This window comes from Psilocybe cubensis, chromosome 11 (genome assembly GCF_017499595.1).
Source record: "Psilocybe cubensis strain MGC-MH-2018 chromosome 11, whole genome shotgun sequence".
NCBI classification, from domain to species: Eukaryota; Fungi; Basidiomycota; class Agaricomycetes; order Agaricales; family Agrocybaceae; genus Psilocybe; species Psilocybe cubensis.
The window spans coordinates 2,815,462-2,831,822 of NC_063009.1; the positions used below are offsets into that span (position 1 = coordinate 2,815,462).

A 16,361-nucleotide genomic window follows, 5' to 3' on the forward strand; every position below is an offset into this window, starting at 1 on the left:
AGAGAAACAGAGCACCACACCCTTCAAGCTTCGTGGTAAATGGCTATCAGGGGTATATCTGACCTTGAATTCGGCAGTATGTTTGCCGAACAAAAATCAGTAACCATCAACATAGACGCAACATCTACATCTGAGATTTCTCCAACTTGGAAAAAGAAGAAAAATAGCCGCAAACATCGAGTCAAGCTGAGTGAGGGTAAGGTTTACCTATAAGTAGTGTGTAATGCAGGATTTTTCGATTGCGTAACTGGTCATTTCACCTTCTATCGTGGACCGCTCGCGCATCAAGAGTAAACAGCATTATACGCAACACTTGGAGTTGGAGGGCACCTATCAATGGCAAATACTGTAGCGTATTTTATATTTATGGGAGTATGTTGGGCGATCTTCAAACTGTTACGCATTGGACGCCGTGAAGATACGCTCCCTCCGGGTCCACCGACTGTCCCAATCCTTGGAAACGCCCACCTTCTTCCAACGAAGTATCCATTTGTTAAGTAAGCATTATTTTTTTGAATATTTACGGTGGCTACTCAACGTTTCTTTAGACTGGCGGAGTGGGGTAAAGACTACGATGGAATTTTCTCGGTGAGAAAGATTTTGATTCAACGCGACAGGGAATCGGTTATAATTGTGATACTTGCGGATAGCTCAAAGTCGCAAATGGGACCGCTGAGTTCGCCTCCCGCCCAGCGTTTTCAGGTATGGATGCAGTAACTGGTGGCCGATATTTTTTAACCGCGTCTCCTGGTACGTATATTGAGTTGCATGGATCTCAAAAGATACTTAAGCCCAGTGGATAGATAGTCACCTTTGGAAAACTAGTAGACAGGCCATAAAATCTCTGTTATCTCCTCAAGCAGTCCAGAAATACTATCCCCTTGTAGACGCAGAAACAACCCAACTAATGTATGACATTTTACACAAACCAGAGGTAAGGACATTCCCGCAGCTTTTTTGGTTGTATTATCGTCATCTTATACAATGAACAAGGCGTTCTACGACCACATCACCCGCCTGACTCTCTCATTCATGACCTCTATCGTCTTTGGTCAGCGCACTCCAAGACATGATTCTCCTGTGGCAGTCGCTTTCAGGAAGTACATCGAACAGTTTTTCAGAGTGTTCTCCCCTGAAGCACCTCCCGTGGATTTTATTCCTGCTCTTATGTACGTTCCAGAGAGGTGGGCGCCTTACAAAAAACTCTGGAGAGAATCCAGAATTATGCAGCGGAATCTGTATTTTGGATTGCTAATTGAGGCTGAGAAGCGTAAAAATGAAGGTTTGAATGAGTGTTTTGTAACAAGCCTGTTGGATCAACAGATTGAGCTTGGATTGGATCGTGAAACTATTGTGTATGTCTATTTCTCAGTATCAACCCCTGTTCACATACTGAATCCTCATGTCCCTTCTGTTTGTATTATGAAGTTACATTGGCGGCGCACTATTGGATGGGGGAGCGGAGACGACTTCATCATTTCTTCAAAATTTCGTTCTCTGCCTCGTCAAGTTTCCAGCAGTATTACGGAAGGCGCAACTTGAGGTCGATACTGTCGTTGGAGAAAGGATTCCAGATTACAATGATATCAAATCCTTGCCTTATGTTCAAGCTATCATAAAAGAGGTTTGGAGTACGAGTCTTCACGTTTATCCACGTTCACTTAATCCTGCATTTGTAGACACATCGCTTACTTCCCATCGCACCTACAGCCATGCCACATGCATCGCCCAACGATTGTGAGGTACGTGATTGATACTTCATTCGAACGAGGAATTGGGTTTATTTGAATAGTATCGAGGATTTGTAATCCCGAAGTATACCCCTGTTCTCTTCAATGTGTGTGAGTAATGAACGCTACTAGTAGTGTCACTATTTTAACGTCATTTCGCGTTTAATTAGTTGGTATATGTCGCGACCCAAGTAAAGGTTCAATTTTATAATTTTCGATTTGCACTGATGCACTTGCACGGTCTCAGATCTATATGAACGCCCTGATGAATTTTGGCCTGAGCGATATATCTTGTCACCCGATGGGACTAAACCCGGACTTCCTGAGGATATGAGTCACGTTCGCACATCAGTTCCCTTTGGAAGTGGCAAGGTAAGCTTGAAGTTATGGCTGATATGAGGGTCTCTGTATTAAAGGTGACACAAGAGACTATGTCCTGTGCATGTCTGACCAAGGTTTCCAGTCAACCGGAAATCGTAAAAAGTTCGCGTTATTAACCGAGTTTGATGATCAGCGAATATGCTCGTAAATGAAATTTCGGTTTACAAGACATATCGGATAAAATTTACAAAGGTTGCAAAAAATCTCCGTGATTGAGTTCGGGAGCCTTCTGGCGGATTCATAGATGTGCCTCGGCGTAGTTTTCCACGTCTATACGCAGCTTCTTGGTAGTTTATGAAAATTTCAGATGAAAACCAAACGAATGGATCTCTAAATGCTTCCGCGATATTAATTAAATGGACCCGAATTCAGACCTTTTATCCGTGCGAAGACTCTGTCGTTGCCGGAAGTGGACAATCTCCTTGCTGGAATTATGGTGAATGAACCGAGAAGGCTGGGGCTGTGCAGCGTGCGGTGATAGAACGGCCGGGTTTCAATCTGTCATCAAAATCAGCTAGGTAATGTAATTTACACAAAGAATATTGCATCCAACATCGAAGCTCGTCCAAATCTGTATATTGTTTGAGCAGCAATTAAACGGAAAATGGGTTTCTGTATTTCATTGTAGATAACTATCGAGAAAATATGATGACAAGATAGATCGTAACTATACTGTCCTCAAGCACATGTTCCAATTATTTTTACACCGAGCCGACATACGCTTAAAATAGCGCCAATCCGTACCCTTACTCTTATATAAATAGTACCGTTCCGTAGCTTCAACACACGCAGTCGGATTTTGAATATCCCCGGTTTTATTGTCGGAGACAAGAAAACCAAATCGTTCTTCCAGGGACGTCAATTACAATGGTATGTCAATAATTCTTTACATTGCAACATACCAACAGGAGTCGATTCATGATTGTGCATATTTCGACTTACTGGCTGTACCAAGCTATGCTTATCGATATTTTAATAGCTACAAGTACAAACCATGAGTTTGCCTGCTGCTTCAGATGTATAAGTACACGTAGAAAAACATCGACACATTCGCCCACCATTTCTACCGATTTTGACTTATTAACCCCTCTGGATGGCAAATATGATATCGCTTGCGGTAGCATTTGTAGCTGCCTGGGTTATCTACAAGCTGCTATGCTTCGGGCGTCGAGAAGATACGCTCCCTCCTGGTCCACCGACCATACCAATCCTCGGCAATGCTCATTTACTTCCTAGGAAATTCCCATTTATTAAGTACGCATTACTTCTTGGCTTCTTGCAACAGCAGTTTTCTGACATAAAGATGTTTAGGTTGGCAGAAATGGCTAAAGACTATGACGGGATATTTTCGGTGTGTAGATCTCATTGTAAATGCTGAATTCTCTGATTATTATGTTCTAAAAGCTTAAAGTCACAAACGGGACAATCGTCGTCGTGTCGAATATGAAAACTTGCAAGGAACTCTTGGATGACCGTAGTGCCGAGTTTTCCTCGCGTCCCGCGTTTGCGGGTATGGACATTGTGACCGGTGGCAGATACTTCGCCACGGCTCCCGCACGTGAGTCTCTCTCAGCTGCGCTAGAGACACGCTTTCTCATTGGCGAACAGACAGCTTTTTCTGGAAGCTATGTAAAAAAGTTATTCATCCTCTAGTGTCTCCGCAAGGAGTCCAGATGTACCACCCTCTCGCTGACGAAGAAACAACACAATTATTATACGATATCTTGCATAATCCAGAGGTATTCTATACACTTGCGCCAGTATAAATCATGTCACTGACCTCTTAGTTAGTGTTTCTACGATCACATTACCCGCTCAACTCTCTCGTTCATAACATCCGTGGTTTTTGGACAAAGAACGCCAAAGTATAATTCTCCTGTTGCAGTATCCTTTATGAAATATATGGAGGTATTCAAGAAGGTATTTTCCCCCGAGTCAGCTCCGGTTGACTTCATTCCTGCCCTCTTGTACGTGCCCGAGCGTTGGGCACCATGGAAAAAAATGTGGAAGGAGACACGAGAATTGCAGCAGTCTCTCTACTTTAACATGTTTAAAGACGTAATCCAGGGCCAAAGGAATGGGATGTATGGCGACTGTTTTGTTGCAAAAGTTATAGAACAACAGGAAGAACTTGGTTTGGATCAAGAAACTATGGCGTATGTCCACCCCCATAACCAAGTTATAACCAATACTCAATTTTACTCTGAATTTGAAGATACATCGGTGGCATTCTGTTGGATGGTGGAGCAGAAACAACTGCGTCATTGATACAGAATCTTGTCCTCTGTGTCACTAAATTTCCCGCTGCTTTACAGAAAGCTCAAATGGAGATTGATAGCGTGGTTGGAGAAAGACTTCCAGATTTCCGTGACATCAAAGATCTGCCATATGTTCAAGCTCTCATCAGAGAGGTAAATTATTTCATTTACATTTATATACCCAATTGCATTAAGCATTCATTCCCCTGATCCTAGACCCATCGTCTCCTTCCTACTGCCCCAACTGCAGTGCCGCATGCGTCAGTTAATGACTGTGAGGTAAGAACTTTACTTTTGTATTTTTAATGAAGCACTCAGTAATGATATGAATAGTATCGAGGGTATCTAATACCCAAAAACACCCCCGTCCTCTTCAACATCTGTGAGTATAATTCATAATTGAGGTCAAATCCTCAGCACTGACATTAATGTCAACTCCCATCAAGATGGTATTTGCCGTGACCCCGGTAACTGAAGCTTCCTGTACAGAATATGCACTCTCTACTAATTTGATCATAATAATATAGAACTTTATGACCGACCAGACGAATTCTGGCCAGACAGATACCTATTGTCTCCTGATGGAACGAGACCCGGACTACCTGAGAGTATGAGTGGCGTACGCGCAACCCTACCTTTTGGTAGCGGAAAGGTCAGTGATATCGCAGTTACAATAATCTTTCTTGTATTAATGTTGACATTCGAAATTCAAGAGGATTTGCCCCGGGATGCATCTTGCTAATGCAAATACTGTTAGTCTTATCCTTTGAATATGCTCTTCAATGCTCTGAATAGTAGTGTATACTCTAGAACCTGGCCATCATGCGACTTCTCTGGGCATTTGACTTTGCAGCTGCTGATGGTTCTCTCTCGATGACTCCACAATTGAATATAGAAAAGGAACATTGCGATGTGAGTCTTCACCTATATTACAATTTAATCAATCTACAATTCAGATTCAAACCACCTTCAGGGAGTAACATTGACCCCAAAACCATTTCAATGCAAAATTACACCACGCAGCGAGATGAAAAAAGAGATCATCGAGACAGCGTACAGGCAACTCGTACCTCTTGCCTAACCTATGCATAGATTTCACGATTTTTATCACTACAAGAATGTGCTTTAGACGCAACTATAATCTTTCCAGAATTCAGAATACGGTATTAGATTATACAATGTTCTCTAATCACTTTGGAAGCCTTGACACTATCCCGGTGAACTCCGTTTCGGACATTTGATGCCGAATATCGCTTCAATCGGAGTCCAAATCTTTGTTTAGGAAGCGGAGTCACTGCCGGCGACGACTACTGTAAGTTAAACAAACAGCGATTGTTTTACATGTTTTATGTATGTTCAGCTGTAAGTTCGACATACATCATGACTTACACTCAAATAATTTCCATAAAAGGCGATTATTTGAGTGTAAGTAGACTGTATGTTGAACTTACAGCTGAACTTACATAAAACATGTAAAACAATGGCTGTTTGTTCAACTTACAGCAGTCATCGCCCGCAGTGTCGACAAATACCTCTCATAACAATTGCATTTCTTCATTAATCTACCAACATCAGCTTCAAATCTGACCCATTACTGTAGTTGACCGCCAAAACTATCTCTGAGAGATTTGTACGATTTTTCAATGATGGATGCTTTCCTTGTGCTGCGTGGCGTAATTTTGCATTGGAATGGTTTTGCGCTCAACGTAATACCCTGTTTATTGTTTACATGAACTAACTCGGGGGCACTCCTTATCAAAGTGGACACTCACGTCAACAAATTCATTCTCAATATCCCATTTTGGCGTCGAAGGGGCGGGACTATCAATAGAAACGAAGTCGAATGCCCAGAGAAGACGCATGACAGCCAGATTCTAAAGTAAACAAAAGTTTGAAAGTCAAAATAGCAAGTAGTCGAGCATATGATTTACAATGTTGGTATTAGCAAGATGCATTCCAGGACATAACCTCTTAACAACTTGTTAATATAAAAAACGCTATTGTTATTGCGATTAAACTGACCTTTCCACTTCCGAAGGGCAGTGTTGTACGAGTGTAACCCGTACCATCGGGTAGTCCCGACATAGTACCATCTGGCGATAGCAGATACCTCTCAGGCCAGAATTCCTCAGGTCGTTCATAGAGCTCTAAGTCACGATCTCGTCAGTACAAACTGAAAGGCATAACAAGAAGGTTAAATTGTACTTGGATCCCGACATATCCCAACTGGATGACAGTTACATTAAGTTAACATTGGCGATATAACTCAGTTTCAAGCACTATGACTCACAGACATTGATGAGAATGGGTGTTTTTCTGGGGATGATATATTCTCGATACTATTCAGATTATTGTGAGCACGATGTGTCTTGGTAATAGAGAAAAGGGTCAGGATATCACCTCCGAGTCATCAACAGAAGCGTGCGGGATGGAGGTCGGCGCAGTGGGCAGGAAGCGATGAGTCTGATAGTGACAAAGGTGAATTCAACGGAGTTCAGATACATTCCAAGTAAGTAACGCACCTCTTTGATGATGGCTTGAACATAGGGCATGGATTTTATATCGTTGGAATCTGGAAGTCTGTCTCCAACGGCATTATCCACCTCAGCTTGGGCTTTCTTTAATACCGATGGGTATTTCACCAGACATAGAACGAGATTCTGCAAAAATGAGGCAGTAGTCTCTGCCCCTCCATCTAAAAGGACCCCGCAGATGTACCTGTGCACAATGAAATGAAACAAAGTTGGGCACAGACAAATGATTGAACTTGTTCGGACATACACAATGGTATCACGTTCCAGTGCTAGATCTTCTTGCTGTTCCAACATCTTCGCAGCGAAGCACTCGTCGATCATTCCCGCTCTCCTCCGCCTCTCAACCTCGCGAAATAGTTTGAAATAAAGAGCACACTGCATAGCTTGTGTCTTCTTCCACATTTTCTTCCACGCTAAATTCCAACCCGTAGACAGACGCGTGACGTATGCCCTCGGCGTGGCCAACAAATTTTCGTTCTTACTTTCGCCCATACGCAACATCGACAATCAGCGTACGAGAGTATTGGTTTCCATCACAAGTCGTAAACAGGAAGCCTATTGTGTTGAGAATGGGAATGACGGATAGCGCCGCCATGTATGTACGTTATGAAAATCAGCCAATTTTTTCAATTGTACACTATTACAGCATTTCCCCCTGAAGTCCCTCGAAACGCATCTATTTCGTGTCAACGCCTAGCGACATCCGTTGAACCGTGAGTAATAAAATCGTTTGCGGTGTAATTATAAGAAGGCTAAGAAGAGCCATTGGCATGCTCAGCAATTCCCCTGCGTTCAAGCATTTGACTCAGCTGTAGGCAGTGCGATTGCGAGCAACATTCGTTCTAATTTCCCGATGACAGACATCATAACGGTCGCTGGATTTTTTGGCGTTGCTTGGTTGATCTTCAAAATTATACGTTTCGGTCGTCGGGAAGATACGCTTCCTCCAGGTCCACCCACCATCCCGATCCTGGGTAACGCCCACCTCCTTCCCACAAAGTTTCCCTTTATCAAGCAAGTATAATTTTCTTGGGCTCTTATGGCGGTGTTCTAATGTGCGTTCAGATTTGCAGAGTGGGGCAAAGACTATGACGGTATTTTTTCGGTACGCACATCCTTGCGAAATGATCACTAAGGGATGTTGACTTATGTTTTCTATTGAAAGATCAAAGTCACGAACGGAACAATTGTTGTAGTTTCCGATATGAGAACGGTCAAGGAACTCTTGGACGACCGCAGCGCCGAGTTCGCCTCTCGTCCTGCGTTTTCGGGTATGGATGCAGTAACTGGTGGTCGTTACTTTGTAACGGCTCCTGCTGGTGTGTCTTTTTGCATTGTGGCTACATTTTTGTTAAATAATATAAACAAAATAGAGAGCCACTACTGGAAAATAAGCCGAAAGGTCATCCAACCACTGGTATCGCCTCAAGCAGTCCAGAAGTATCATCCTCTTGCAGACATGGAGACAACACAATTGTTGTACGACATCTTGCATAAACCTGAGGTATGCATGAACAAATATTTTCATCAACATAGTTACTTACACCCATTACTAGGCCTTTTACGACCATATCACGCGCTCAACACTTTCGTTTATAACGTCCGTGGTCTTTGGACAACGCACCCCCAAGCATGACTCCCCTATTGCACTTTCCTTTAGGGAGTACATCGAACAATTTTCCAGAGTGTTCTCCCCTGAATCAGCCCCCGTGGATTTCATTCCTGCTCTTATGTATGTGCCGGAGAGGTGGGCACCATGGAAGAAGATGTGGAAGGAAACACAAGCCATGCAACATGCTCTATATTTTAAACTTTTTGGAGAGGTCGAGAAGCGCAAGCGAGCTGGCATGAATGACGAGTGCTTCGTTGCAAATATGTTGGAACGGCAAGAGGAACTGGCGCTTGAACGTGATACTATTGCGTACGTCAACCATTGCTCGATCATTAATTGAGGCTTACGTTTTTATTTTCATTTGTACAAAGATACATTTGTGGGGTCCTTTTAGATGGCGGAGCGGAGACGACTGCCTCATTTTTGCAGAATCTCATTCTCTGCCTGGTGAAATCCCCAGCGGTATTAAAGAAAGCCCAAATGGAGGTGGATAGCGTCGTTGGAGATAGACTTCCGGATTTCAATGATATCAAATCTATGCCTTATGTTCAAGCCGTCATCAAGGAGGTGCGTTGCTTACTTGGAATCTATCTGGATCCCTTTGAATTCACATTTTTGACCACCAGACTCATCGCTTCCTACCCACCGCACCAACTGCCATCCCGCACGCATCTGTTGATGATTCTGAGGTGATATCCTGATCTTTTTCTATTACCACGACACATTTTGTTTACAATCATCTGAATAGTATCGAGGATATATCATCCCGAAGAAAACCCCTGTTCTCATCAATGTTTGTGAGTAATAGTGCTAATAACCAAGTTCTACTGCGAAGGTTTACTCAGATTAAATACCACCCAGTTGGGATATGCCGTGACCCTAGTACGCTTTACGTTTTCCGTGAGGCCCTTCGGCTTGCACTGATACGCTTGTGACTTCAGACCTTTATGAACGACCTGAAGACTTTTGGCCTGAGCGGTATCTGCTAGCGCCGGATGGTACTATTTCTGGACTGCCTGACGGTATGGGATACGCCCGTACAACACTGTCCTTCGGAAGTGGCAAGGTTAGTTTAATCACAATAGCAATGCTGTTTTTTGTATTAATGAGTGCTCCAGAGGTTATGCCCTGGGATGTACCTTGCGAATACCAACACTGTAAGCACGTTGAACTACCTATTATTTTAGCTTTCAGTCTGATTTCTACGTTAGAATCTAGCTGTCATGCGTCTTCTCTGGGCATTTGACTTCGCCTCCATCGATTTTCCAGCCCCTTCGACACCAAAATGGGATATTGAGAATGAATTTATTGATGTAAGTATTCTGCTTTGATAAATGGTGCCCTCGAGTTGGTTCACGTAAATATTACACAGGGTATTACTTTGACCGCAAAACCATTCCCATGCAAAATTACGCCACGCAGCACAGGGAAAGCATCCATAATCGAAGAATCGTACAATTTATGCATCACTTCTAATACTGCTTAGCTAATCCATTAGAACTAGTTTTGGTGGTCACGTAATGGGTCAGATTTGAATCTAATGTTTGTATATGAATGCAGAATATTCAATCGGTTTGACAGACATGTTGTTTTCAATGGTATGCAAGTGCATTGCTGTAGCGACCTGTAGCGATACCTCTCCCGTGAGTCCGACCTGAGCTTCCTCTGACGCTATGACGCCGGTTTCTGTCCAGCCGACGAAGCCCAACTTCTGACGATATAATTACATAACGGCCCGCATTCATGGACCCTTGTGATAGGGTTCCCCAAACATCGCTTCCATTTCTCCTCAAGTATGTCATGTGGTATATTCTCTGCACTGTATAAGACCTGCACTGACCTAGTTTCTGAGGCCCGACGCAATGTTCTTCTTGCTACGTGGTACTTTGTTCTTGCTGATTAACGGTTTAGCCCTTTTTGCTTTTTTTCTACCAGCTCAAGCCAAGTCGTCTCGTCAACAGTCTAAAAACTGTGTGCTCAAGCCATTGGGGCCGGGACATGATGATACAAACCAAGTATCTACATAAACATTTATACTGCAAATGTGAACAAGAACTCAACACTTTGAATCACAGGTAGAGCAAGCAATAGCAAAATGCGGTCGCTATGGAACAACAACACTTGAACAGGGAGTCTTTAATATAACGAGGTATTATTACCATATATGTATGTCTCTAAATGCTGCTGAGATAGCACTGTTTACAGAAAGATGACTTGGGACCTGGTTTCTTCGAAAGTCAACCTCAGAGGATACTTAAGCGTATGCCACTATCGACCAAATTTCCATTACTCCATTTTTCAACTAAAAATTGCCCAAGTTCCCCTCAGATGTACAGTTTTGGCTGAATTCAACCAACACATACCGCGTTGTATTCATTCAGGCGTGTATACCTATGTTAATATGTGAATCGGTCATCTTAAATATACACATTAGAGTCAGGCCTCATGGTTTGTCGTCACAGGATCAGACTTCGAGATTGATGCACATAACACCGGAGGGATTCAGGGAAACGGCCAGGTAAGCCCACTCGTCCCTGCTTTCAAGGTTATAAGCCACTTTTTTAATTCAACCGCAAGACTTGGTGGTCGTATTTTGCAACCCATACTCGTGAAGACGGTGACGGTAGACCTATTGCCCTGACTGTCTTCAACGCAACACGGGCGACAATTAAGAATTTCCGCATTGAATCACCTCCATTCTGGTCGAGCGCAGTTGCTCAATCGCAGGACGTAGTCTTCGATGGCATGTATATTAACGCAACAAACGAGGATCCCTTATATATTGGGAAGAAGTAGGCGCTTTCTTAAACTGCGACAACAAATACTTGACTCCCTCTATCTTAGCATTGTTCCAAATACCGATGGTATGATTACCTGCTAGGACACCGTTCTATAGTGTGTTCACAAAATAGTCTAGGAATTGATACCTATAGAAGCGACCGGGTCAGCCTAATTAACTGGGACGTCACCTGCGGTGACGATTGTCTAGCTTTAAAAGGAGTAAGAACTTTGTTATCACGTCTGTAAAAGCCAGCTGACATGCATATCAAAGAATTCCACAAATTTGATGATACGAAACATCACCTGTCGGGGAGGAAATGGGATAGCCATCGGATCCCTGGGTCAATACGCGGGCATGGTGAGTCACCAAATACTTTCCACTCGCTCGACTGGCTGAGAAACTTCATCATATCAGAATGATTACGTTCTTAACGTTGATATGGAGGACTTACGGGTATGGAACTTTGTCGTGAAAAATCCCATCCTAAGTACATATCTGCTTTTTAGATGATTCGTTTGGACCCAAATGTTCAGCCTAACATGGGCAGCGGGGTGAGCAGATATAAATCATGTTGCATACTATTAACATTTAATAAGTTTTCGGTTCACTTAAGGTGTACTTCAAAACATGGGACGGCACTGTGAATGGATCACCACCCACAGGAGGTGGGGGAGCAGGTGGTATGTCGGCATTCCACTGTTCTACAATTAAATAACAATAGAACATACAATCATGAAGGCCTGGTGCAAAATTTCTCTGTCCGACGTGTGAACGTGGACAGAGTAAATACCCCGATGAACATTCACCAGACAAACAACGCAAAAAGGCGAGTTTATTTCATATAGATTGTATCGATTTTTGACGCAGTGCCTCAGCGGAGATGCTCCTTCCACCTTGATGTTCAAAGGGTTGCATTTCAGCGATTGGATGGGAACAGCAGCAACCGACAAGGGTAGGCTCATTGATGTCTCCGCTTGTCCGTGGCACTGAAACTATGTTATTCACATAGTTGTTGACATTCAATGCAGCCCTGCCGCTGTTTGCGGTGACATTAGTTTCAATGGGTTTAACATTAGTACCGCTTCTGGTCAAGCACCGCAGTTCATCTGTCAAAATTCGTTTGATGTCGTTGGACTTCCTGGTAAGGTTTATTACGCTAATATGGTCGATTGCTGTATTAATCTGTGGAACAACTCAGCTCCTTGTAACTCCACCGGCCTCCCATGATTACTCAGTGTCACTTTTTCTTGTCGCCACTAATTCGATCATGCAATTGAAGTTGATGGGATATAGATCGTGATGCAATAGTAGCTATTAAATTCACTCATCAGGAATCTATCTTGACGGCCAATGTGTACTCTTGAATTTATGACTTTTTTTTTAAAAAAAAAATACCGGAGAAAACGAGAAAACAGCTTCTGGCTAACTCAAGGCCACCTCCCCTATTTTTGTATCATTACATAATTGTTCTTGTTTGAACTCCGCACATGACCCTCTTCCATTTTTGGATGTGTCGGGAAAACCCGGCTTGCTTATGTACGATAAATGACGGCCACCAGGCCACTACCAACGGTTTCTTCAAGCTTCCAGGTTTCTATCCTTCTTTCTCAGTGTATAAATGTGTGTAACGGACATGCTAAAGCAAACTCTCTGGCCAAATATTTATAATACGTAAATCGCTCATCTGGCAGCTAACCTCGTTAAGAGACAGGTTGAAATATTTGATTTACCCGTCTCTTCAACTGGGGCAACTGTAATTCAACTCGTCCTCAAGCTTCAGGTGCTAGAATTTAGTCCAGATGTGTAATGGCGGGGTGAACTACACAGTATAAGCTGTAAACGACAGTCTGAGAGAGGGAGTAGAGAAAGGTACGTGCCAATTTCAACAATACGTCAGGCCCTCCAAATGGTAATCTCACAACAATTCCCAGCACCCGTCTCCTTGTACCCCTCCGACTTCTTTACGTGCTACAATTCATGTTCGACTTTCTATTCTGGCTCCGCTCAGTTCCTTTTGGGTGTGTCCATGCATACTGAAAGTAAATAAGTGCTACTGGAACCAGTTGAGCTCTTTTCGAGTCCCGTTTTTTGCAGAGCTCTGGTGGATATTTGTACTGCCTAATTTCCTGCACAATGTACACCAGCAAATTGGTGGCAATTTTTATTCTCATCACATGGCTGCTATTCAAGCTGTCGCGAATTGGCAAACGCGCTGCAAACTTACCACCTGGTCCACCTACTGTTCCATTGCTCGGAAATATCCATCTCCTACCCACTAGGTTCTCCTTCGTAAAGTATGCAAATTTGTGCAGCTCCTGTGTCCACAAGTTTCTAACTGTGAGCGTCCAAGGTTCACTGAATGGGCAAAGGAGTACGGGGGAATCATGTCGGTACGCCACTGCCAATGATTATGGACGCAAGAATTCAGGTCACTCATGAAACACAATTTTAGCTCAAAGTGGCGAGTGGAACCATTATTGTGCTCTCCGACATGCAAAGCGTTAAGGACATTCTGGATGATCGAAGTAGTGAAACAGCTTTTCGCCCCTCTCTACACGCCGCAGATGTTGTAACAGAAAAAAAGTACATTCCTTTGGCCAATCCAGGTGTGTAAATTAGACTCTTTAGTGATATAATATATATCAACTTATCCACAAAGATAACCATGTTTGGAGAATGGGTCGTCGTGCGATTCAGCCCCTGGTGTCCCATCAAGCAGTTCAGGAATATCTTCCGGTCGCCGAACTGGAGACCACTCAACTTCTGCACGACATTATACATAATCCTGATGTATGTACCGCAAGGTGATTCAGATGTCCATGTTCCGCAATCTCATAGCAATGATGTAGGGACTTTGTCATCATATTTCTCGCTACACATTCTCGTTCATTGCTTCCGTTGTCTTTGGAAAAGCTGCACCAACATCCGATTCTCCAGAACTTGCACATTTCAACAATTATATGCGTCACCAATCAAGTACAGTATCGCCGGAAGCCGCACCAGTTGATCTCATCCCAATTTTGAAATATGTTCCCGAACGATGGGCACCCTGGAAACAGCTTTGGACGGAAACAAGAAGACTACAAAGGTCTCTGTACTACTCATTCTTGGAACAGTCCGAGAGACGAATCGAAAGCGGTGCTAAAAGTGGCGCATTCATCGAGAGAATCATGGACCGTCAAGAAGAACTCAAATTAACTAGGGAGATGGTTGCGTAAGCTCTCCTAATCAACATGATATACAAGTGGATCACTGACAAAGAATCCACCGTTATAGCTACATCGGAGGCATTTTGATTGATGGAGGAGCCGATACCTCTGCATTATGGCTGTCCGTTTGCACATTTAATACCAATCATTAATCTTTTTGTCCCATACATATAAAGGACATTTTTACACAATGCCGATTATATATATTGGTGTCCCGATCATAGAGAACTAGCTTCCGAAGATAGAGGAAATCATCCCAATCATTGTATTTACAGGACCTTCAGCTTTAATGAAAGGTACGGACATATATGCATCTATCCCCTACATAGGAAATCTTATACCATACTTTGAAACCACCTCCCCATATATCTAACATTTTTTCCGAAGATATAGAGTCGTTGAGATGACCATCGTGCGTGCCGTCACTGCCGAATCCGTGTGGGAATTATGTTGGTACCCCGCTTTGGGGTGGATAGCTACTCGTGGAGCAGCTAGGCGAGTGTTTTAAGTTCACAATATGGATTTAAAATTTCACGATTGACAAAAAAAACACCAAACCTGTGCGTATAGCTGACACTGAATAGATTGACTACCTATAACCTCATTTTCAGGTGTATTTAACCTTAACCAAGCTTAACACATCCGCTACTAGCTGTCATCACAGCGCTTGGCTCAGAAAAAACACGAAATAATGCTGTATTCAGCTTACATTGTAGCATTTACAATCGGTTAGTATTTGAAACTTTGTCAGTGCTTACTCTGCCAGTGTCAAGGTGAAAAAACAGCAATGTGCTGTGATTCGTCTGGCTGATTGCCGATATTTGCCGAATTCGCACGAAGGCAAGCTTGCCTCGGCATAAAAAATGCCGAAAATCGCCTGTATATCTTCGGGACGACGACAGGTAAAATCTAAGATTGCCGGAACCAGTAGATATATGTGGGGGAGCAAAAAATGTATGAAAGGGTATGAGTTTTCTATGTAAGGGATTCTAATATATATATGTGGGCTCCAAAACTATATGTATGGTACTCAAAGTTGTACCTAAGGTTACAATATACAAATGTGTGGATATGGGATCTTTATGATTGGAAGCCATTTTTCTATCTTCGGACACCATAAGATATACTTATTGGAAGACTTAGTCCAAGGCTTCTAAGTATGGGACATAAAGATTAATGATTGGTATTAAATGTGCAAACGGACAGCCATACTGCATCACTTCTACAATCTATGATTCTTTGTCTTATCAGGTCCCCATCAACCTTACGCAGAGCCCAGCAAGAAATTGATGATGCCGTGGGGCCCACAAGACTTCCCGTTGCTAGCGACATACCTTCGGTGCCGTACATTCAAGCACTCATCAAAGAGGTTCGCGGCAGTTAACAAACTCTGCTATTGGGCTAGTTGAGAATCGAGATATCTAAATCTGCAGGTACATCGCGTGAGGCCAGCTGCCCCAACTGGTATCCCCCACTCAACTAATGAAGATTTTGAAGTACGTAGAATTTTCGATATCTTGCTTGATCAAGGCTAACGATATTCAGTACCGTGGATACCTTATTCCTAAGGGTGCACCAATTATTATCAATGTTTGTGAGTGACCAAGTGTTCCATTGTTATTTGCTGACTACGCATCACCAGGGGGGATAATGCATGATCCAGGCAGGTTCATGATTTAATAGCAATACTATACACCTACTGAACACATTTTGTAGAATCATTCGAAAGACCGCATGAGTTTTGGCCTGAGAGGTACCTACTCACTCCTGACGGTACCAAACCAGGTCTCAAAGAACATTGTACCATACGATCAAGTCTTCCCTTTGGTAGTGGAAAGGTAAAGTTTGTCCATCT

At 43.0% G+C, this 16,361-nt stretch overlaps 6 protein-coding genes across 6 annotated transcripts; 5 read left to right on the forward strand and 1 right to left on the reverse strand.

Annotated features, from left to right (window-relative positions):
• Positions 1 to 366: 366 nt before the first annotated feature.
• On the forward strand, positions 367 to 803 carry JR316_0011965 (Cytochrome P450 monooxygenase; the record flags this gene model as incomplete). Its single annotated transcript, XM_047897606.1, has 3 exons — positions 367 to 497; positions 549 to 588; positions 651 to 803. 3 exons carry the CDS (start codon positions 367 to 369, stop codon positions 801 to 803), a joined length of 324 nt encoding a protein of 107 aa, XP_047744015.1.
• Positions 804 to 984: 181 nt separating this feature from the next.
• On the forward strand, positions 985 to 5,349 carry JR316_0011966 (Cytochrome P450 monooxygenase; the record flags this gene model as incomplete). Its single annotated transcript, XM_047897607.1, has 16 exons — positions 985 to 1,355; positions 1,429 to 1,624; positions 1,680 to 1,742; positions 1,793 to 1,841; positions 1,901 to 1,921; positions 1,978 to 2,113; positions 2,889 to 2,981; positions 3,423 to 3,462; positions 3,516 to 3,669; positions 3,765 to 3,850; positions 3,903 to 4,267; positions 4,327 to 4,522; positions 4,586 to 4,648; positions 4,897 to 4,977; positions 5,180 to 5,281; positions 5,326 to 5,349. The coding sequence occupies 16 exons, from the start codon at positions 985 to 987 to the stop codon at positions 5,347 to 5,349; spliced, it is 2,040 nt and encodes a 679-aa protein (XP_047744016.1).
• Positions 5,350 to 5,960: 611 nt separating this feature from the next.
• On the reverse strand, positions 5,961 to 7,404 carry JR316_0011967 (Cytochrome P450 monooxygenase; the record flags this gene model as incomplete). Its single annotated transcript, XM_047897608.1, has 8 exons — positions 5,961 to 6,083; positions 6,142 to 6,243; positions 6,392 to 6,516; positions 6,575 to 6,595; positions 6,660 to 6,708; positions 6,770 to 6,832; positions 6,892 to 7,087; positions 7,151 to 7,404. 8 exons carry the CDS (start codon positions 7,402 to 7,404, stop codon positions 5,961 to 5,963), a joined length of 933 nt encoding a protein of 310 aa, XP_047744017.1.
• A 587-nt stretch (positions 7,405 to 7,991) lies between these two features.
• JR316_0011968 (Cytochrome P450 monooxygenase) lies at positions 7,992 to 10,184 on the forward strand (the record flags this gene model as incomplete). The annotated part of the gene is made up of 11 exons (XM_047897609.1): positions 7,992 to 7,997; positions 8,069 to 8,222; positions 8,277 to 8,407; positions 8,460 to 8,824; positions 8,887 to 9,082; positions 9,142 to 9,204; positions 9,264 to 9,312; positions 9,457 to 9,581; positions 9,634 to 9,672; positions 9,727 to 9,828; positions 10,146 to 10,184. The coding sequence occupies 11 exons, from the start codon at positions 7,992 to 7,994 to the stop codon at positions 10,182 to 10,184; spliced, it is 1,269 nt and encodes a 422-aa protein (XP_047744018.1).
• Positions 10,185 to 10,724: 540 nt separating this feature from the next.
• JR316_0011969 (Putative galacturan 1,4-alpha-galacturonidase A) lies at positions 10,725 to 11,311 on the forward strand (the record flags this gene model as incomplete). The annotated part of the gene is made up of 4 exons (XM_047897610.1): positions 10,725 to 10,775; positions 10,834 to 10,910; positions 10,952 to 11,033; positions 11,093 to 11,311. 4 exons carry the CDS (start codon positions 10,725 to 10,727, stop codon positions 11,309 to 11,311), a joined length of 429 nt encoding a protein of 142 aa, XP_047744019.1.
• A 2,119-nt stretch (positions 11,312 to 13,430) lies between these two features.
• Positions 13,431 to 14,515, forward strand: JR316_0011970 (Cytochrome P450 monooxygenase; the record flags this gene model as incomplete). Its single annotated transcript, XM_047897611.1, has 5 exons — positions 13,431 to 13,591; positions 13,648 to 13,687; positions 13,750 to 13,903; positions 13,957 to 14,087; positions 14,147 to 14,515. The coding sequence occupies 5 exons, from the start codon at positions 13,431 to 13,433 to the stop codon at positions 14,513 to 14,515; spliced, it is 855 nt and encodes a 284-aa protein (XP_047744020.1).
• Between the last annotated feature and the right edge of the window lie 1,846 nt (positions 14,516 to 16,361).